At 37.8% G+C, this 23,254-nt stretch overlaps 1 protein-coding gene across 3 annotated transcripts in view; it reads left to right on the plus strand.

Annotated features, from left to right (window-relative positions):
- Positions 1-5,308: 5,308 nt before the first annotated feature.
- The window catches only part of LOC143881339 (putative inactive DNA (cytosine-5)-methyltransferase DRM3), a 34,132-nt gene continuing 16,186 nt past the window's right edge, over positions 5,309-23,254 (plus strand). For 2 of the 3 annotated variants that reach the window (XM_077384353.1, XM_077384355.1), the window contains exons 1-7: positions 5,309-5,352; positions 6,329-6,446; positions 8,753-8,878; positions 8,969-9,094; positions 10,437-10,533; positions 10,691-10,737; positions 14,811-14,924. In XM_077384353.1, coding sequence (XP_077240468.1) covers positions 8,876-8,878; positions 8,969-9,094; positions 10,437-10,533; positions 10,691-10,737; positions 14,811-14,924 — 387 coding nt within the window. In that variant the 5' untranslated portion in view covers positions 5,309-5,352; positions 6,329-6,446; positions 8,753-8,875. The remainder of the gene's footprint in view (positions 5,353-6,328; positions 6,447-8,752; positions 8,879-8,968; positions 9,095-10,436; positions 10,534-10,690; positions 10,738-14,810; positions 14,925-23,254) is intronic. The other variant, XM_077384354.1, reaches the window with a different exon arrangement.

Consider the following 23,254-nt stretch of genomic DNA (forward strand, 5'->3'; position numbering starts at 1 on the left):
TACCATGGACTTTTTTCTACAGTTATAGAAGGTTAAAAGGGATGCAAGATAGGCTCATTGGATGGATAGTTATGCAATGGGTAGAAGCACTGATGTTTGATTGATGTGCTTCATATTATTTTGAAGCTTTCTTTTTTCTTTTCTTTTTTCAAGTTAGAGTATTTATTCCTTTTCTTCTTCTAAGGTTTTGGCTTGATTCTTGGAAGGGAGAATGCTGATGATCAGTTCTCTGTTATTTATGCTTAATTGACTGCACATCTAGAATTTAATAGCATCCTTCTTATTGTTTTATCTGTACCTTTTTTTTTTTAATGGCAGCAATTTATCAGAAGAAAGAAAAGGAGCAAGATGGTCAGCTACAGGCCTAACAATAGAAAAACAAAAAAGATTACAAGGGAATAACATTCAAGAGCTCTAGCCCTATAATATCCACTACCTAAAACATTTTCTTTTTTAATATTGTCTGGAGATCTCCCAATCCTGACCAGAGCTAGGTCCATCAAGTGAAGTTTGATCGGGCCTGGGGGAGGAGATTCCATCTGGGCATGGTCTTGCTATTGTGCACAAAGCTCTTTCTAATCTCCACCCAAGATATTTGCATAGTGGGTCCAGAGACCCCTCTGAATTCATGGGGGACCTTGACGCACTGAACAATTAGAGAAAAGATATGATGCTGGAAGGAATGAGTTTTCTTGAATATACCTTCAAATATATGGTTGTTTCTCTATTTCCTTCACACCCAAATCACCGCCAAGAGGGATTGTGTAACCCCTCATGCTATACGGCCTGAAGAACCACCCCTCAAAAGGATCGACGGTGTGTTCTGTGAAGACACAATGCACCACGGATAGAACTAGAACAAATGACCAGATCTTCCTGGTCACCCTGCAGTGGATGAAAATATGATTTAACTATCGCACTTAAGTCATTGCACAGGGCACGTTTATCTGAAGTCTTTCATTTGGTGACAAGTATCTATACTTCTAAATGGCTTTTTGTTTCTTTTTTTCCTCCTTAGAATTTTGATTAAATGAAAAGTAGACTTAAATGGCACATTTTTCACTTGGTTGGAAATGTTAGAATATGTGGGATCCAACGGTTAGATTGGGTTAAGATCTCACCATTGGATCATCTTGGAGGTAGATTAGGTAAGTTGGGTAAACGAGGCAACTAGATAAATTAGGCAAGTGGATTAGAAGAGGCAAGCAATAGAGATTAGGAAAGTAGACTTGATTAGGATTATTTTCTTCTAGAATTATCTTGATTCCATTCCATGTTTATCATTTAAGTGCTCTATATAAGCACACATTGATCCTCTTGTAAATGCATCCAAGTTTAGTGAAATCTCTAGAATTTATCATGGTATCAGAGCATTAGATCCTATTATGGCCTGAGCACAACATACGTGAGTCTCCGTCCTCCGGTGGGCGGGTGTTCTAACCGTCCGCCGGTGGCCATCACTCCCCGTCACGATTACCACGGCAAGCCTACCTATGAATCCGGCCAAATCCGTCTGTACTGATGGATGGTCTATCACTATTTGCTATTCACCACGCTTGTCTATGCCCTTCTTTTTATCCCTTTTTCTTCCAGTTATCATCACATCCAATGAGAGATTTTAGTCATATTCATTGCCTCTTTAATGCAAAGGTCTTCTTCGGTGAATTGTTGTTGAGAATAGAAAAGCAGATTCTTTGCCTTTATCTGTGTCTTTTCTTATGCCTCAAATTTGATAACGGCACACCTTTTCATTCATGCCTAAAAAACACTCCCATATTTGATATTTTCACCCCATTATTCTCTTGGAAACCACCACCTCGCCTTATCTAAGACCCCCAGATTTGATGCTTACACCCGCACTTTCTAAATTCGTAACATTCTCAGGCTTGCTAGAATGCTACTAATTTTTGCTGCCATCATCTATCGTTCGTTGTCGCTCATCTTATTTTCTTTTTCTTTCAAACCCTTATCTCTCAATTCTTCTCCTATTTCAGTTGAGGTACCTTTCTTTAGGTGCGTGCCTGAAATATTGACTCATTTCAGTTGAGGTGCTTCGTTCATTTTGAAGTGCGTGCCTGAAGGAGAATTTTTAGTTCCATGAGGATCGGTATTCAAAGCCGACCCATGCTATCTTGCCCATCGAGGCTCATTCTTGCCCATGGAGGCATTGGTCCATTGTGACCCATTTCTTGCCTATTCCGGCATTGGTCCATAATGACCAATTTCTACTCGCCCATCGAGGCTTGAGTATCATCTAGCCCCATTGAGGCTATGATCTATTGGCTTTTAAACCCTCTTCGTGACACATCAACAAGCGGAATCTTCTTCGGCAACCATCATCAATGATCATTGGCAACAACATCAGTCTTCATCAGAGGATCTTCATCATAGACTTTTGGAAGTGTGCATCAAATCGGTTGATTTTTATTACATTTGTAATTTGGGGAATTCTATTGTATTGGGAATTTTTTTTTAATTGCTGTCAAGCGTATATCGATTTTCAATCCATATACGTTTGAGGGGGCATGTTAGAATATGTGGGATCCAACGGTTAGATTGGGTTAAGATCTCACCGTTTGATCATCTTGGAGGTAGATTAGGTAAGTTGGGTAAAAGAGGCAACTAGATAATTAGGCAAGTGGATTAGAAGAGGCAAGCAATAGAGATTAGGAAAGTAGATTTGATTAGGATTATTTTCTTCTAGAATTATCTCGATTCCATTCCATGTTTATCATTTAAGTGCTCTATATAAGCACACATTGATCCTCTTGTAAATGCATCCAAGTTTAGTGAAATCTCTAGAATTTATCAGGAAAATGGTTTTCGACCACAATCGGTTGGCATAATCTCAAATAGGGAAAGGTCACAATCCATTTTGAATCAGAAGAGAGAGAGAGAGAGGTTTTAATATTTGGATATTTTGGATCCATCAGATAGTCTGGCTCCAGATACATTGCTAATTCTTTTTAGGTAAGCCGGCATTGAACCTCTAACCTCAGGTATAAGAACATAGTTTTTACCAATTGAGCTAGAGGCTCAACCCCCTTACATCTTTAATTCTATAGAAACACCACAAGAAATCATCACGACCAACCCATTTTGGCACGACTGAACCATGGTCGACATTGATATTGCCAAGGAAAAAATTTACCATGATTGATATTGCCACCCATTTTTAGCCGATTCATTTTTTCTCTCCACAGCTAAGCATACTCTTCACTCTCCACATTACTCTCACTCCACTAATAGTTAATTCCTCTTTACTTTTCCTGTATATGAAAACAAGCATACAAAGCCTCAAATCTTTTATTTGTCTTTAGTTTTTCAAAAAATTATGTTAGGTGTGTTTGGTTGCACAAAAGCCAGATGCAGTGGGGGTTTTGCTTGGCATTTGGGTGCCACATCAACAAAACTCCCTTTGAGTTCATAATAAGGAAAGGTTATCAAGTTATCAACACAACCATATTTTGATTTTCTTCTTTAATTGGTTATTTTGGGAAATGTAATAACCTTTCGGTCAAAATATCAAAATACAGTTGTGGTGGTATTATTTCCCTAATAATATAGTATTGAATATTTTTGGGAATGATGCTTTTTCTTTCTCTCTCTTCAACATTTGTCTCACTCGTTCTCTCTTCAACATGTCTCTTAAAAACTGTGCTGATGTTTTATTAAATATCAAGGGTGGAGCCTTTCACACAGCTAAGCACACTCTTCATTCTCCACATTACACTCTCACTCCACTAGTAGTTAATGGGTTTTGTTAACTAGTCCCCTTCGTTAAGGTGCATTGGGAAAGGAATTGGGAAAGGAATTTTACACGAGTTTTGATAAAAATGACTCAGAATATTTGTAAAATTCTCAAACGATGTAAAAAATGATTGGAAAATTCCTTTCCTAATGCACCTTAACTAGTGCCCTAACAAAATCCATACTTAATTCCACTTTACTTTTCCTTTATATGAAAACTGAGTTTTTATAGGTGTTTGACTGTCAAAACGGTACCATCCTTGATATTTGATCCAAGAGCAGCACACTTTTTAAGATGCTGCTGTTGGATTAAATATCAAGGATGGTACATTTGACGTGCCACCTTGACGGTGCTTCACGGTCGGCCACTATGTAATTTCTCATGAAAACAAGCACACAGAGCGTCAGATCTTTTATTTGCCTTCAATTTTTCAAAAAATTATGTTAGGAGTATTTAGTTGCACAAACCCCAACTAGTTTGGCACAGAAGGCTTTGTTGAGTAGAGTTGAGTATTTGGTTGCACAAAAGCTGGGATGGCCTCGGGGTTTTGCTTGGCTTTTGTGTGCCACATCGACAAAACTCTCTTTTGTTGATAACAGGAAATGTTATCAGCACAATCATATTTTGATATTTGCACAACAAACCCAGCTGTCTATCCTTCTTTAATGGGCTCCCGAGAGATTTTGGGAAATTGTAAGAACCTTTTATATTGTGCTGGCATCATATCCCTATTAATATAGCATTGAATTTTTTTTGTTTTGGAAGGATGCTTTTTCTTTTTCTCTCTCTTCATCATATGTTCCGAAGGATGATTTTTCTCTTTTTCTCCCTTATCATCTGTCTCTTAAAAACTGTGCTGCTGTTGGATCAAATATCAAGGTAGTGCTTTTTACTCTTGATTTGACCCTTTAAATGTGTATTTATTGTTTTTATGGGGATTTGAGCTCCTTCATTTGTCTTTTAGTGGAAGTGGCTCAAATGGTTGAACCTTTTTTTTTTCCAAAACGGAATCCCGTTTTCCTTGTAGTGCTCAGATAAAATGATTGCATTACAGCTGGCTTTCCAAAAGAGTGAAAAATCAGATTACCAAAACACCCTCTCTGTTTAACAAATTAACAAAAAATCCCCAGGCTTATAATAATCCTCTAACAAAAAAATCCCCGCCACGTCATTTCTTGAGGCATATTTTTTGTTAGAGCATGGGATTCTTTATCGTTACACGTGCGCCTAAAACAAAAAGAGGGAGTGCGTATCTCGAGTAATGCAAAAACAGTTTATATTACGAACTCAAATTTCATCACATCGTACACCCAACTGGAGTGTACGTAGCAATCAAATCCGTTGAATCCTTCTGACGTGAAGCACATCAGCCCTCTGCAGTCATCGATACACTGTTGCTGGGTGTTCCAAGTAATAAAAAAGTGGCGCATTTATCATTTTTCCTTTTAAAAGGTGTTTTCCTTGTTATTTCGCGTACAAGCAAGGGGTATAATTGTAATTTCTGAAACCACGTTTGTTGGGCGCGTTACATAATCTCGTTTTACTGGCATTTCTTATTTCACTAGATTCTCCTTCCAAAATCCCAAAGCTCGGATTTTCAGGTCTGAGAATTTTCGTTTTTTAAATTTCTCCTTTTCTCTACTACCATGTAAATCTTTGTCCGTGTCTTTGTTCACCGCATTATTCAATTTTAACCTTTTGCTGATTTAATCTCTGCATTTTGTTTTTAATTTCAATTCTGTGCGGACAAATTTTTGATTTTTCTGTCCAATAATTTTGTAACTCTCCATGTCTGTTACCTAGGGTTTTGTTTGTTATTTTTTCTCTGATATTGTTGTTTGGACGAAATGCTGGATTTTCCGCTCATATTTTTGCTGTTTTAATCTCCTTGTATTTCTTCCTTATTTTCAATTTCGTGCAGACATCTTTTAGATTCTGCTGTGAAACAATTTTTTTAATTCTGCATGTCTGTTATTTAGGGTTTTGTTTGTTTTTTTTTTCTCTGATATTTTTGTTTGGAAGAAATGCTTTATTTTCTGCTCATAGTTTCTTTCTATGATGAGAAGTGGCAAAAAATAGGAAATAGTCGATCTGATTTTGAGTAGAGTTTTTTTGTTTCCTGATTTTTAGCCACTTAACCCTCTCACCACTTGGAGGCGTCACGACATCATATTCATGGTAGCCAAACGTGCCCTATGTGATTATTTACTTGCTGAATACCCATACGACATCATATGACATCTACATGTTATAGAAATTAGGGAGAGCAAAATAGGAAATAGAAATCAGCAGAAAAGGAAAATAAGGAAACCTACTACAATATAAATAATCTAAAGAAGGAAAACTGGTTGTAACACAAAGTGGGTTGAAAGTAGATTTTTGAGAATAACAGTTTCAGTGATTGGGACTCTGGGCTTTTGTATGACAGGTCTATATCGAACATGCCCTAGCATATATGTTGGTTTGATGTTTTATTTGCTTCCATTGTGGGGGTTTTCTTATTTGTGTTATTGTTGTATTTTTTTTTCCCGATATTTTTATGATAGTTTTTGTTGTTCTCTTATTTGGGTAATATAGGTTTTTGACTGGGTAGTATGGTACTACGGTATCGAAGCATGGAGGCATTTTCTGCAAGTACTATTGGAGTGCAAACATTCTTTTCTGACATTCAGTAATGAAGCTATATTAATCCAAGGTTGGTGAACATTGGCCAAATCATTTTAAGGGCTGAACTTTAATGTTTAATGCTTGATTGAGTTTAGCGAGTAAAAGTCCAATTTTAGAAGTTTTATTTACTAGGTTTTCTTGGACAGCAACATGTAATATTTATTTTATTTTGGAGTATTCTAAAAGGGTAAAATGTTTGTGAGCTAGAGCTCATAGAAGCTCATATGAGCTAGACCTCACTAACATAGGGGGCCCACATTGTAAATAATAGGTGTTGGACTTTATTTTTGTTGACCTGTAAATAATTCGAAGATGATGATGGGTGGGAAGAGGAGATTGGGAGAGAAACCACACAATGTGTAGTAAAACGCATTACAACCCTTTTTATTAATAATGTAGAAAATTACCCATACTATTCCAAAAAAAAAATGTAGAAAATTAACCATATTCCCTTAATGACCAGTAATGACTTCTCTAATGTTCTTCCTCAAGCTGAAATGTTACTCTGAACATTTACTTTGAACATTTGCAACTTGTAAAGTAGATGTAGATGATGTTGTCTGCTGTCAGCTCCTTTGTGATGATATCAGCCAATTGGTCTTTGCTCAATATTTGCTCTGGTATCCTCTCTTGACTTCCTACCTTCTCACGAACAAAGTGAAAATCTATCTAATTAGTCTGGGCTTGGTGTGAAATATACGATTCTGTGACATTTTAATGGCAGATTGGTTGTCACAAAACAATGTTTGTGTATAGGAAATGATGTGTAACTCCTATAATAACACACATTGGCTCACCTATCATGCACGCCATTGCCATGTGCTCAGCCTTTTTTTTGCATTGGTTCTAGCCTCAGTTCTTTTTTTCTTGCTAATTCATGAAACAAGATATCCATTTAGTATTACACGAAATCCTATCACAGATATTCTCTTATCAGGGTTTCCTGCCCAATCAACATCTTAGTACCATGCAGCTATAACCCTTCCATGTATCCACTTTTCATAAAACAGTCCATAACTCATTCTCCCTCTAATGTCCCTTAAGATTCTCTTTGTTGCCTACAAATGCCCCTCACTGGGGTTTGTAAATGCTGACAGACTTGATTGACAATATGATATCCAGTCCTTTTCTCTTCTCTCCCCTGTTCCATCTTCCTTTTCTCCCTCTCACTTATTCATAATCTTCCCTTTTCATTCACCCTTCCCGGTTGGGTTTATAAACTGTTTCTCTTTCCTCCCTTTTCACCCTCCTCGGTTGTGTTCCCTCAGTCCTCCCTTTTCACCCTTTCTGGTTGGTTTATAAACCGTTTCTCCTTATCCCCTTGTCTTTTCTTCACCTTGATCTTCTATTCTTTTCCTGATCTTGTTCTTCTTCCTAATCATGATCTTTCTTGATCTTGATCTTGATTACCTATTCTTTTCTTTCCCATCCCGTTTTAAATTCCTTACCTAACTTTTCCTTGATCTTATTAGTTTTCCCATCATCTTGCCTTGACTCCATTGCCGATTACCACACCCTAGCCACCCGTAGATATTACTTGGGCCATAGATTAGATTATTTCATACATTGGATTTTTATCGTAAATTATTTGAGATCTGTTATATTTCCACTGGCTGTAATTGAATCTCATGGGATGTTTAATCTAATTTCAGGAATGAACATTGGTGTCTTCTATTGAATTAAAATTGTTTTATTCCTATTAAATTCCCGGAAGTCACCCTGCGAACCCCAAGGTTGCACCAATTTGATATCGGAGCCTAGGGTTTGCATTAGGATTTAGGAGCATATCCAACGGATGGTACTGTAAGCAAAACATGTTGAGGGGGCTCTTGAGGAGGTCGTGGATAAGATATCCCAGGTTGAGGATTTTTGGAATCTTTCTTGATTAAAGGGAAAAAAAACCTTGACAAGTTCTTACAATTAAATATATAAATGATGGGTTACTTCACTATGTTGTAATAGAAAGATCACAATTGTAAGCTTTTCCTGATGATAGAACTATGAGAATGAATGCAGTTAAAGTTGGTTATGATCATGCCTTTCCAAAGCTTGTTAGTGCCACTGCCTTTTCGTGCACTTACTCTTGTTTTAGCAATTATACCAATTCAATTATATTATGTATAAACTTGTCTAACAATGTCTGTCTTAGTCGTTGCATTGTTAGCCAGAAGTTATGCTACACTATAATGCCAGTATTGCCTTAAGTTCATGAATTTATGAGTATTGCAATTACAATTTGCTCCATGCAGTCATCGTTAATATAATCATGTTGCAGAGAATCTAAGAAGGCCGAACTGAATTAGTCTCTGATGATCCAAGAACTTTTTTTGGTAGGTAAGCTGGGATTGAACCTCCGACCTCCAGGTTGGAGAACAAAGCCTTTGACTGTTGAGCTAGACGCTCAATCCCGTTCCAAGAACTATTTGCCTTTATTCACCAGAGCTTCTGCATTGCAAAATGGTATTTTCGTATCTTTCTTGTATGGAAGGTTGTTTATGACATACCTTATCTCTATATCTTATATTGTAATGCCTTACTTCTGTTCTATAGGGCAAGATAGTTGATTGCGCCACCAGGAACGATTCTTCAGACCCGGAAGGTTCTACCGGAACCATGCCCGATCTAGGCATGGGTTTGGAGTTCTCTTCTGATCCAGGTTGTGCAAAGCCCACTGAGGTACATCTCTATCGTATAAGGTCATGTTTAGTTACCACCATACATCACAATTTTGCAGAAGCTTTTACAATCATAAGATTTGAATTTCGTTTTTTTTGCTTTTTTGTTTTAACCGTTGGATACCTTTACCACTAGTTGCTAATTAAATCATGAGTTTAAAATTTTCTGGAAGAGGTTGATTTTTTTTTTTGGAATGCGGAAGAGGTTGAATTTTTAAAAGGAAAATGTTATTTATGTCCCCTGTTTTAGCCATTCACCCCTTTTTTTGTTGTTTATGACTTGAGAAGACCATTTTTCCGATAGACAAATATACCCTCGTACCATTTTTTTGTTTTTAAAAGACAAAGACTTTGGTTTACTAAAGCCATCCTTGAGCAGGGTCCTGCCTGAGACCACCAATGGTGTTTAGTTACAACTTTACCATAGGATTATGGGGTCCACAGTCATCCTTGACCTCCCACCCCTCCCTGTTTTAGTGCTCCAACTCTTCATCAGAGAAACCTAACATCCCAACCCACTTCTTTGGAAAATTTATTGCCACCCATATGACGACTGGGACATCACACAAGATACTAATTTCTCTTCTAAGATCCAATTGTCCAGAGCTAGCAAAAATTGATATAAAATTCGCCACCATGAGCTGGTTTGGTCTCACTAAATTCGCTTGCATAAACTAGAGCAACTAGGTTACCCTTTTTAGCAATCCACACCATGCATTCTGTAGAACTAATTTTTTTTAATGTGAAAACCTCTCGCCCCAACCTACATGTTTTGTACATTTCTACAATGATGGTTTTCAAAGTTACATAAAAAAACTTGCTTTGGGATTCGTCTATTAAAAACTAAAATTCATCTCCAAACTTGAAATTGGGAAGCTTTAGAACAAGTAGAGAGAAGATACACCATCATCCTTTCTCATTGACCTGTCGCCCCTCCCTGTTTTAGTGCTCCCAACTTGGAATTGAGTTTCATGGAGTTTTGAACAACAGCACAAATTGTAATATTGAAGAGATATCTATCCCAAGACAAAGAAGAAGAGTTGCGAGATGTGTATCTTATTGTAATTTATTAGTTTCCTTTGAATGGGTTTGTGTGTTCCTCAAATTATCGCTTTCTACTTTGATTCACACCTATGATTGTTTGAATCTATGGATTATTTACTGTTATGCATTTTAACATCATTGTTGCCTTTAATTTGTTTTGTGGTCTCCTACAAAATTTTAGCGTTTCCCCTTGCCTTCCAGTAGTCGTTTTCTATAGAGTTAGTTTAATGGATTGAAATGTCAAATCATCGACTCTTGGAAAGTTACTTATTTGCTTATCACTTATTATTTGATTCTAGGGGAGTCTTGCAGGATCCTCGTCGAGTCATTTAAAATCATATTTTGTAGGGATGGGTTTCACTCCAACTCTTGTTCAGAAAGTGATCGAGGAAAATGGTAGGGTATCATACACTTGCAGATGCTCATGCGTGAATGTACCAATTTAAATAGATCATTTGTAGCTTTTCAAGTTCATGCCTGATTATACCCTCATACAACATTATATTTTGTATTCCAGGATATTGATTATTAAATGGTAATTTTTTACATACAGATGAACAGGATGTTGACTTGTTATTGGAGACTCTATTTACATATTCCGTAAGTGATTATTCCATGCCTACGCTAGCATTTATTTTGGTTATTAGCCTAATATGTAAAGAGAGATTAAAGAATCCCCAACAATTTTTTCATGGAAATTTATGTCTTGCAGTTCCTCAATCTAACCTTAAATGTTCATCCCCGAAATCATAATTTCCCTAGATACTCCCTACACCTTTTTTAAGCTGATAAACTTATGAGAAGTTATAGTTGTAAGTAATGAACATGAAAGACCCTGGTTGTAAGTTGATGTTTGAAGATAAAATTGGATTGAAGAAGCACAAGAAGGCTTCATCAAACTGTATCATAGTGTAATTTTTTTCCTTTCATCCTTCTATTACCTAGGGTCTCTTCCAGTGAGGGTAAATAATGGGTTAAATACTATGAAGCACGAGTACGGGTACGGGGTGCGGGTACGACACTACACGGGTATGTGATTTTGCAAAAAAACCGGGTGCGGGTACGTTCGGGTACGCCGAATATAATAATATATTTTAATATTTTATTATATATTTATAAAAATTAAAAAATAATTATTGGCGAGCAATCAAATAACAGTAACATCACCAAAATGGAAAATTCTAATATTACTCTTAATTTCCTAAGTGATTAAGTTCCATATTTCATAACATGAGGCATCAATACATCATTCATTAGAAAAAAAGTCTTTCATTAGAAAAAAAGTCTTTCGCTAGTGTGTTGACCAGTGTGATGACCAGTGCCTGAAAAGATGAATAATTTTTAGAGACCAAATTATGAGATTTTTATACCGGACTTTTGGGATTTAATAATGTTTGGACATGATTGATTTTATAAATTTTTAAAATTTGAAAAATACCCAACCGTTTGGAAGTTAAGAAAGTTAAAATTTTGACCCGATCCTTTTTCTTCGGATTTTGTACTAGAATAGGAGAGTTGACTTTTTTCCTTTTAGATTTGGGTCTTGAAACTATTTTTAATAAATCCAAATGGGGGTATTCCGTTATTTACATGTAAATCTTAAGTAAATGGACATTTACTTAAACGGTTTACATGTAAATACTGAGTACAGGAGAGGAGAGAGAAGAAGCATAGGAAGGATTTACACCAGACAGGAGAAGCAGGAGGTGTCGGGTACGCACCCGATACGCACCTAGCAACCAAAATTGGGGTACGTACCCAAGACGTACCTGGGGCGTACCCGAATGTACCCACACCCAATACGTGTCGGGTACGGGAGCCTCGGGAGAGTACCCGTGCTTCCTAGGTTAAATATTTGTTTATCCCTTGTGCAAAAGTGATGGGTGTTCCGATGATCGTAAGTCTGGAAACTTATCCTTCTTAAGGCTGTAAGTCGCTTTGCCCTACCCATTGTTTACCCTAAATAAGGGAAGTCGCATGCCCTCATCTATAGAGTAATTATGTGAGGGAAAGTCGGAGTTTTTGGTGCGCAAGTGGCAGAACGACCTAAAAACACGTAAAGCCAACAACCTAAAACATGTAAAGTTGGATTTGGAGTGCAGGGAGGGGCGGGGAGAGAGACCTAACCTAGTGGACGTTGACCAAGAGGCCAAGAGCAGAAGGAAATGAGGAGAAAGAAGATAAAAAAAGTGGTTGACCTGAAGGATTTGCAGTAGATTTCCCCGGGCAGTCCAGGCCTAAGCATCTGAGACGACGAGCTTGCCGCCTATTTGCAACTCTTACTGTTTGCTGGCGAGTATTCACATGAAAGGATGCACATGCGAGTGTGGTTATGTGAGGGCCGAGGACAGGATATAGCAGGGACGGATGGATGGGTAAATACCGTCTGGAGGAGATATGTGATGATCTGAGCGATGATGCCTCCGCCAGCTCTCACCAATCCATTCGCAAAGTCGCTCGACATATCAAATGAAATCCCTTCTTGCTTACAAGGTGAAATTCCTACCAACCGCCTGCATGCTGCAGTGGTTTGAGGCAATAATTGCCATAGTCCCTTCTTGCTGCCGTCTCAAATCTTGATGCGGTTGAAAGCATGGACAATGAGAAGGTTGCAAATCATCTTGATTGTGCAGTTGGAATCCCAGCTCGCTAGCGGTGCAGGGGGCAGCGCGCTCCGGAAGGAAAATTTAATTTTTGATTTTACCCTAAAGAGTATTTTGATAATATTTTTTGATGTAGTGACATTGATATGTAAGCCGCATATTATGCTTACTAGTAGTGAGGTTTTCTTTGAGTTTTCTTGGCCGAGAAGAAGAGTTTGTAACCCTTAACCGAAATAGTGAAACTCTTCTCCTATGGACGCAGGCACACTGTCGGACCACACAAATCTCATGTTCTTGCTTTTGTGATTGTGTTTCTTTAGATATTTTCTTGACATTTTTGCTGTACATCATGTTTGATCCATATTTGGGAAGGTATTTGTAAGCCCAATGTTTCCCACCTTGGCATTCCCATCTTATTTTGATGATTCCAATACACAAGTGATTTATATCACTAATGTGTTTGTTTGTCTAAGTTGTAGATCATGAATGTGTAAAGACAAGATTGCTTAGATTGAGGCCAAGAAGCACTCATTTGACCACATTCGGAAGGCCAAAGTCGTCGGAAATCTAAGACTCTAGAAGACTTGAAGCATTGCAAGTGAAGACCATTTTAAGTCTTTTTTAGTTTGTATTGATCAAATCTTAGCTTAAGTTTAAGAGGCATAAATGAAGTAAATAAACACACACCCTAAATGTTTAAGTGATTGTCCTTGTGGTGTTCCAACACTTTGAAACCCTCATAACAATCCCAAATTGAAAATCTGCTGCATATAGGCTTCTCGGAACTCCGAGAGAATTCTCGGAGCTCCGAGCTCGGTACTCCGAGAAAATCCTTGGAGCTCCGAGATTTGGTCCAGTAGCTTTTTTCCAACTTCTGTTTGTTTTCCCGGAACTCCGAGAGAAATTCTCGGAACTTCGAGAAAATTTCTCGGAACTCCGAGACCACTATAACGGGAAGAAATATAGCCGTTTGAAAGTTTGCCAGATTTACCACTATGCCCCTCAAACGGTCATATTTGATTTTTCTATATATATGGGCATTCTAAACTTCCCAATTATTAATCCTAACACTCAAAAACTCTATTTGAACATCGTAAGAGTGATTCAAGCTTGTTTATGCCTCTCATCCTCTAAGATTAGGATTTGGATCATTAGGGTCAAATTTGTACATCTTCTACAAAGTTTGTAAACCCTTGTGAGGGATTTTTTTGTTCTTTCTTTATCAAGAAAAATGTATTCGGGCGAGTGTTCGGAGAAGCGGAGCCCACTCTCCGTGGTGAGGATCGCCACCAAGGTTAAAGGCGGTTGGAATTGTAATCGGCACCGATCTTCGCCGAAGTTAAGAAGATCAAATAGTGAAGCCATCAACGGGTTTGGTTGGTGGAGTGGAGTAGGCCTCGCGTTTTGAGGACCGAACCACTTTAAATCTCGGGTGCACTCTCTCTTGTCTCTTGCTCTACATTTGCATTGCACTTAGGATTTAACTTGTTGTGCTTAATTTTCTTCTTTGATCTCTTAATCTTCAAAATTGGGTTAGAAGTTTTCAAAAGGTTAAAACTTGTTAGCAACCTAATTTTACCTCCTCATTAGTTGCCATACTCGGGACCACCCTTGGAATTTCAGTATTTCTCGGTTTTCTACATTAACATTGCTATTCCTATACAGTTGTGAACTATATAGAGCATCTAAACCCATCGACATGCGAGAGAAGTATGTCTTTCAATCCATAAGATGAAAATTGATTCTTAACTACTAACAACCATTTTGCATGGCCTCAATCTCCTAAATTCCCATATAAGTGGTGCACATGCTCTAGTTTTCATTTTGACGAATATTAATTTGACAGTTTTTCTGTTAGTATGTGAACTATAAATGCTTCATAAACTTTTATGTTTCTTCAATCTACCCTTTATTTTCTTTTATGATTCAATCGGTGCTAGTAAGTAGTATGACTTAATGTTTGCCCTATTGTATTTTTCAAAACATGCTGAGATAGATTTCATATTAATAAATTAATCATGAAATGGGTTGCCATATGATTCAAGATTGTTATGTTTTGGAATGAATTAGGCTCTTCAGAAATCAAGTTCAGAATCTCCAGATTGTGTAGATGGTGTAGTTACTCCCAAGGCTGAAAGTAGCTCATCTGTTGATTTTTCTTCATGCAGTAGTCAAGAAATTGAGGTAATCTCCTTTTATCTTCCTTACCAATATGTTTTGTTTGTACCTCAAAATAGAAGTAAAATATCACTGTATTTTAGTAGTTCTAGTATCCTATATATCAAACTGTAATTCATTTTGAGTTGGTTCAAAAAAAATAAATTAACTAACAAAACAAAGACCCAACTCCCAATTCAATTAAAACACCCAACCCAAAGTTAACAAATCCACCAAAAGAAAATAGGTACGCAGAGAGAACAATGGAAAACAGTCCCCAAATACTTGAAATCACTCCAACGGCGTGAGGAGAAAGAAAAAGAAATAACCCAATTAAAAAATAAAAAGGTGATAGATGAAAAGGAGAACCCAATCTCCTCATCTAACTAAAATTCAGAAAGTCTGCAAATCCATAGAAATAGAAGAAAGCATATATGGGGTGCAGCTAATGACAAAGAAAACATGGACAAATATAAATTAACTAAAAAATACCCAATTCCCAAATCAGTTAAAACACCTAACCCAAGGTTCAGGGGCGGAGGCACATATAGCATGAGGGGGGCCATGGCCCCCCGATGTCTTGCAAAATCCCTTTTATGCTTCATGGCATGTACGTGCATGCTTGGTTAGTTTAATGGCCATGGCCTCCCAGTGACCAATGGAGGCCAGTGTAAATTAGTCCGGCCCCTCCAAGTGTAAATTCCTTGCTCTGCCCCTGCCAAGGTTAACAAATCCACCTAAACAATGTGACCAGGGAACACAAAATTGATGAAGAGTTGAATCGTTTTAAATGATTCTTCACATCTTATAATGGATCCAGTCTGGACCCCTCGAAGCTTAAACGGTTCATTTCCTTAGCTGGTGGTTTTTTTTTAAAATAAAATAAATCTTATTGGTAGTTTAAAAAAAATAAATTAGAAAAAGGTAAAATGGCCTTTACCACAACAGCAGCAGCAAGATTTTTTTTGTAAATTGGGGGTATCTATGGAGAAACATTTGAGAACCTGCATCAGACTAACAAACACAATGCAACTAAAACTTTAGATTTGAAATAGAAATAGATGTAGCAATACCAACTCTCAAAATAGGAGAATAGAAGAAAAGATAAAAAATGAGCAGACAATAGAGACCGACATCAACAGTCGTGCTATGTACCGATAAGGACCCACACCAATGATCAGTTAAAGAAAAAATGGAATTTCCCATTTTTAATAGATTTTCAAAAATCAACAAATCCTTTGAAAAAAAAAGATAAAAGAACATACATAAAATTCTCTCACCAAAGCAGACAATATAGAAATCAAATGAGTAATAAAAAATCCAATCAAAAAATTTGTTTTGTAACTGAATCTTGCAGTGTACCAAATCTTCGCATGCTGTGCATAGACTCTGTATTCTTCAAAATGGGTTTTAATCTTCTCATGCTGTGTATAGACTCTGTGTTCTTCAAAATGGGTTTTTTTCTTCAGAATGCTTGAAATTTGGGTTGCTTCACTCCTTTAATCGGGCTTGAAAAGTATGAGACAAAAGTGGCGAAAGAAGAGAATAAACCCCTTCGGGAAAAGCATGAGAATAAACCACTTTAAACCCTCGATGAAGAAATAAGATAAATCGGGAATATGGGAAATTGTAACAGCCCCTAATTTCGAGGGAGGATGGAGGGGTGAAAAGTTATTTCGTTTCTCTTTGAATTTCCTGAGAGGTAAACATGCAGGAATGAGTAAAATTCCAGGAAGAATCGTAAAAAGAGAGGGAGAGAAAGAGTGAGACGTGAAACGTGGCTAAGAAGATATCTCAAATGTCAAAAATATCGTGGGACTGAAAATCTCGCCAGCTATAATAAAGGGAGGAGAGGGAGGCGAGATTGTGTGAAAATCCCAAAAGAATATATCGGCATCAAGAGGCAGTTTTAGGTTTTTTCCGAATTTTTTTAAATACAAAATTGACCTGAGGAGGAAGGTGAGGCCGGTATATATATATTCACCATTTGTATTCTTTCATATATTCCATTTGAAATACGTCATCTATCATATGTTAATTTCTTTAGAAAAATGGCAACCACAGTGCTAAGTAATTTTGTTTGAACTCTCTTCATTTGTTATAGTGGGTTATTAGTGAGAGGTTTGGAGAAACTAAGGAAATGAAAATAAAATAGAGATTTTTGTAAATAAAGATGGTTGTGGTAACAAGATGAAGTGAATATACAAATTTTTTGTCATTTTCTTTCTATCTTTCCATATATAACCGAAGAATGGAAAAGGATGATTCCAGAGTCCCGATGAATGCATGTTAAATGCCCCACGGCAGCTTCGGTGCCAAGGATTTTTGTTTGAATATAGGTTTGAAGAAACTAAAAGAAAAGGGCGGCCCAGTGCACGAGGTTCCCATCCATTGTGGGGTCTGGGGAGGGCTAGATGTACGCAGCCTTACCCCTGCGTACATAAAATAAAATAGAGAACGTTGTGCTTTGGAGCCAAATCCTCTATATGCCCTTATACATTTTGCAACGACAATTATCTCATGGAATCATCTCAAGTGGAGATCAAATGTATTATTTTTTTTGAAGAGGACTCAAGTGGAGATCAAATGTATTATTGAGCTTTGGTTATTGTCTACTGTCTACTAGAATGTTGCATTTAGAAAAGGGCCGCCTTATACATTTTGCATTGACAATTACCTCATGGGATCATCTCAAGTGGAGATCTAATGTACTATTGAGCTTCTCATGGAATCATCTCAAGTGGAGATCTAATGTGTATTATTGAGCTTTGGTTATTGTCTACGAGAATGGTGCATGTTAGAAAGGGCTTGCCATGAATTTTGTAGTATTGTAAGAAATGGGAAAGTGGATAGTAAGAAATGGAAACATTATCCACTTTCTAGATGAATAACTAGTTGGGCTATTTTTCTGTGATTGTCACATTCTCATCTTGAAAACGATAAGACGACGTTCTTGTGTTAGGGTTGATCCAAATGGCCCTTCTAATATTTTGACATGTGTGTTTGCCATTTTATCAAATATATAGGGGTATTTTTTCATTAATGTATTCTCTTCCCATTTTCTTGTGGCTCGTAAATTTCTGATGCGGACATGGACCACACCCTTGGAAGCTTGGGGCATCATGTAGGTAGTAGGGTGGTAAGTAGTTGTCATATTTCTTTTCATAGAATGAAGGCGGGTGGGGGGGGTGGGGGGGGGGGGGCTATACTCTCAAGGGTTCAAAGAAATATGAAGGGAAGGGAATTTGGGCAGGAGTTACAAGGACACATTATAGGTGCTTGTGTTATGTGTCTCATAAGTTGAAGGGGGTGCAAGACTAGGGCATATGGAATTGTAAAAGCAGTCCATGAGAACGTGTCTTCTACAACAGCCTTGGAGGTGATAAGTGGAGCATGCCACATCAGCCTTAGACAACTAGCTCCTTGCTGTCATTCCTTGTGAAGTCAGCTTCTACCGCTGGCACTTACAGCTGCCCAACAGCTAGCACCAACTGGCCACATGCTATAAGCTTCCCATGCGGCCTATAAATAGGCTATTGGTGCTGAAATTCAGTTTAGTCCAGATTTTGAAAACTTTTGAGTGTTTGGAGGTTTTATGAGGTTTTATGTAGACTGTAGAGAGCCTTGGGCTCGAGGAGAGATTTCTCCCTCCATGGAAGTAGTGGGAGAGGATCTTCATAGTAAGCAAGGTTTTAAATGTCGGTTTCGGTGGAAATTTTGGCCGAAATCATGTAAAAAATTGACAAAAATTTTGGTTTTCTTAAAATTTCCAGCGAAAAGTACAAAATTCCGATGGAAATTTCTGCCATTTTGGTGGAAATTTCAGTAATTTCCGTGGAAATCTTTACATTTTGGTGGAAATCTTTTACATTTCGGTAGGAATTTTGTAAATGGGGGTGAAAAACGAAATTTCGGTTCCCTGAAATTTCGGGGAAATCATGTAAAAATCTGACTCAATGTAATTTCAGTTTCGGTCCAAACCAAAACCCAACATCCGAAATTTAAAACTATGATAGTAAGTCCCCCTTTTTTCCCTTCTTCTATCATGTGTTTACCTGGTGTAATCATCCTTGCTACTGAAATTCAATTCCAGATAACTGTTTCAGTTCTATCGTAAATTTCTTTTCAAGAGCTTCACTCTTTTTAGTTCATATGAATTCAAACGTGTTTATGCTATTATGGGTATGTTCGGAAGCCATTTTGTTACAGGATTCTCCCCTTTTTTAGGTGCAGAGAATGAGAAAAGCAACAATATCTAACAAAATCTTGTTCGGCCAACGGACCCCGCTAAAGTCCGTTTCTAAGTTTTGCCTTCTTTTTAGACTAAAATATAGGATTTTTGGAGCGACTAATAGTCGTTTCCAATTCTCATCGATCTGTTTCTCCCCCGTTTAATTAGGTGAGAATGAGGAGCCTTGCCGAACACATCCTAAGTCCTTGTAAAATCCATCAAGATTTTCTCCTTAAAATCCTGTTTTGACTTTGTGGAATTCACAAAAATCAAGCCACCGGAAGCCTCTCATCTATTATTAATCACATTTCTGTGAATGCTGGAATAGATCACAAGCAAGATTCAATTTCTGCTTGTGTCAGTTCACCGAACACCAGTATATCTGTCTGCTAATAAGATGGTTTTTTTCCTTCTCTGTTGGTATCAATCCTAGCTACCTTCTTCCATTCAGATTAGAGCCTAGTTTTCCACAGTTTTTATCCACGTTGAAACCAAGAGCTTAAGCTCAGATTAGATCTGAAATTTTAATTTAGATCTAGGTCTTTCATTAGGTCTGATCACATGAAAGTTCAGTTCAATGGGAAGAACCGAGAGTTATCACTGCTCAGACTGTTATACGTTGAAACCTATCTCTTATTTACGAAGTTCTTTTCTCCATAGTTTAGGTGCTGTAATACTTCACCCGATCTGCAACTCTCGGTCATTGATCCAGTAACTGAGAATTACAGTTAGAAGACAACCGTTCTAGCAAACTTGTCCTTCATAGAACTCCTTCCATTGTGTTCCTTAGCTCTTAAACTCTTGAATATTTCTTCAGATCAAAGTTTCTTCTTTGCTCAACACTCTCAACACATCACTGACTTGTTTAGTACACCAAGACACAATTGTGATTTGTGAACCATATCTGTAGATCGCAAATTTAGACTACCTGCTCAAGTACAAACACAGATTTCTGTTGAATGGTGACTCTTTAAGTTCCTGAGCCAAACAGAGATTTGATATAAGTGAAGTTTTGAATTTGATACATTCCTTTGCTGAATTCTGCTCATGCAAATCTGGTCTGTGGTAATCTCAATAAAGTTTAAACTGGGTTTCGAACCGTTCAGAAAACACATGAATACAATCCAACCTGTTGGTCTAAATCTGCGGTTTGGATTGGATCTGCAGATCCGTAAAGATATGCAAGATCTGGTGTGTTCTGGTTCACCGTCCGAGATAGTCAAAGGCATGGTTTTAAATTTCGGCTGAAATACCGAAATTCTGGTTGACATTTCGGTTGGGACCGACACTGAAATCACTTATATTTGAAGTTTCAGCTGAAATTCCTGGAAAATGTAATTTTTTAATTTTTTTTCTGAAATTTACTTTTTTTTTTCCAAAATTTCGGTCGAAATTTCGGCACATTACTGAATTTTTTTATTCTGAAAATTTTGTTTCGGCTATGTCCGAAACTGAAATCAAAACCAAAATTTTAAACCTTGGTCAAAGGCACGCTTTGCATTAGATTTGGTCTATTTCAGATCTGCCAGAATGGTCACATAGAATGTTGGCTCATGGAATTATTGATGACCAAATATTTTGGGATAAGAAATTAAGACTGAGAGGCGTGTGATTGGACTTGCTTGAATGGGAGTTGTGGACCAATATCATAGTGAGGTGATTCCCTGTTCCAAAAAAAAATAAAAATCATAGTGAGGTGATTCTGCAAAATCCTACTTAAGGCTCATGGGGCCAACCAAGCTACAATTGCAATGAATCCAAGGGATGCTAAACTTGTAAAATCCATTTTGGAATTTTGGTGCCCATTTACACAAACGTTTCACGACATTACAAAAATGACGGAGATTATGCTACTCATCTGCTTGAGGAGTGTAACAAGGTTTGCGATTTTCGATGTTAGGAGAGCCTGCAACCATTTTCATAGAGAGATGTTCATCTGGACACCCTTTCTGTGCGAGGTGGATATAATCATCGTGATGTCATGAACCAAGATGCTCTTCACATCAATTTGACTATCTAGTCTTGTAAAAAGAGGGGTACTCATCATGGAGACTTGACATCTACTATATTATGAGTTGTACAACCCATCCTAGATGGCTCGTCAGTTTGAGTTGGATTAGGTCATTCCAAGGCCAATTTTCCAGCGTAATAGGTAAATAGACACCATTTGCTTCGTGGATGGCCTATAGAACATTCTACTTGGCAGCCATACTAGTGTGAAGTTTTTCTACCATGGACCACTAAATGATCACAATTTATACCTGGCTGACCCATAACTCCAAGTGCTATTGAGATCGAAATGTTGTGCATTTTTCTCAATACAAAGAACCGAATAGTACAATTCTGCGAACATGATAGGGTGAGCATAGGGATAGGATATCCCTTCCTTGGAAACAAGATATTGAAAGAAGAATACCAAAAGACATGATCATCTCTCTATCCTCTTAGTGTATGAAGAGACTGATGATGAGGTCGATCCATCCTTTGCTTCTATGATGGTTCTTAGAGATATCTCTCGAAAGGAGAAATTGAGTGAACAACCTTCAACGAGGCAGATGCAATCAGTTGCGAGGGGCAGCCAGGAAGGCCTTGGTCAATCATATCGTGAGGCCAGGGCAACATAGTTTGAAGCATAGTTTCAAAACTCCCCTGTGTCATCGTCAATTTGCCCGAGTCGACTTCCCTTTTGAGTCCGCATTTTCCGTACATAGTCAATCAAAACTCCTTTGACTATCTCGATTTATGACAATGTCAATTGAGTACTCGACTGCGTCAACCGAGTACCTGATCGCATCACGCCGTGTCGATTAGGATTTGGTTTGGCTGCGTTTTGGCCCACATCCGCATTTTGAAACACTGGTTGGTAGGTAATTGTCCTTTGGAGGAGGTTGAATATGATTTCCTCAACCTGGTAGCCAGAAATAAGGCCCAACTATGTATCTATGAAAATGATTGAGAGGGATTGTTTTCCTCCAGCCCCTTATCCCATTGAACACGACTTTTTTTGAATGATAGTAACTTAGCAACTCAACTCAACTCAACTCAACAAAGCCTTTGTCCCAAACTAGTTGGGGTCGGCTAAATGAATCCTTTAGAAAAAATTCATGAATGATAGTAACGTAGCATCCATTTCAAAAAATGATATTAACTATTTATCAAAAATATAAATGATAATAACTTAGTTTTTTGCCATTTATAGGTCCTCATGATAGGGATATGAATGATCTGCCACGTTGATCCCACAAAATGAACGGATACCTCACGACCTTAAAGCTCGGACTCTGGAAGAAACAAGAGAGTGCGTTTAACACCGTGCTTTGGTTGATGCTCTCATAAACTCTCCTGATGAGGACGTAGGCTATGCTTGGAACACCAGGCGTCACTCTGATTTGAACAGGTTGATGCTTATTCGGATTGAGGAAGAGTGAATAAATATCATGCCGACTGAGAAAGAAGGTTAGGTTATTGAGGAGTAGGCTGATGATAGCTCACTAGAAGAGGAGCAGACTGGGTAGCCCGGCTACGAAGAGGGGCACGGAGCAGAGATTTGTGAGTCCTCGAAAAGGCGAAAACATTTCTTAATTTGGAAATGGTGGATACTTTGCAGCCAATTATTGCTTAGGATCAGCTTAATGATACCCCAAGAAAATGACAGAAGACTAGGGAGATGTAATGCCATTCCTCTGAAGACCATTCCACCATGGCCCCTAGGTTCCAAAATCCAAACTATATTGTTAGCATTTCTGTCATAACAATACTCAATAACAGCCTTCCTTCCCCAATCTATCCCATAAATGTTTGGATAGGTGCATCAAAACTTCCTCTACCCTGGCAGAAAATCCCAAAACCTAACCCTATCATCTACAATCACCTATACCTAACTCCTATAAACTCTTTAGCTTACAGTTCGCCTAACATCTATGCCTCCACCTCTATTAATAACATCGATGTTCCACATCTTCCCTCATTTCTTTGTTGTTTGTTGATGAATTATTTGTGTTGCTTCTCTAGCTAGATTCACCATAGCACATAAATACAATGAACGTGGTGGCAATGTAGATCTGTGAAATCTGCAACTATGAAGGTATGTATATGATAGAGGATGTGAAACTTTCTATCCCTGGGT

The sequence above is a fragment of the Tasmannia lanceolata genome, unplaced genomic scaffold (assembly GCF_043159265.1).
Source record: "Tasmannia lanceolata isolate RefF3 unplaced genomic scaffold, GAP_Taslan_0.1 ptg000007l, whole genome shotgun sequence".
In the NCBI taxonomy this organism is placed as follows: domain Eukaryota; kingdom Viridiplantae; phylum Streptophyta; class Magnoliopsida; order Canellales; family Winteraceae; genus Tasmannia; species Tasmannia lanceolata.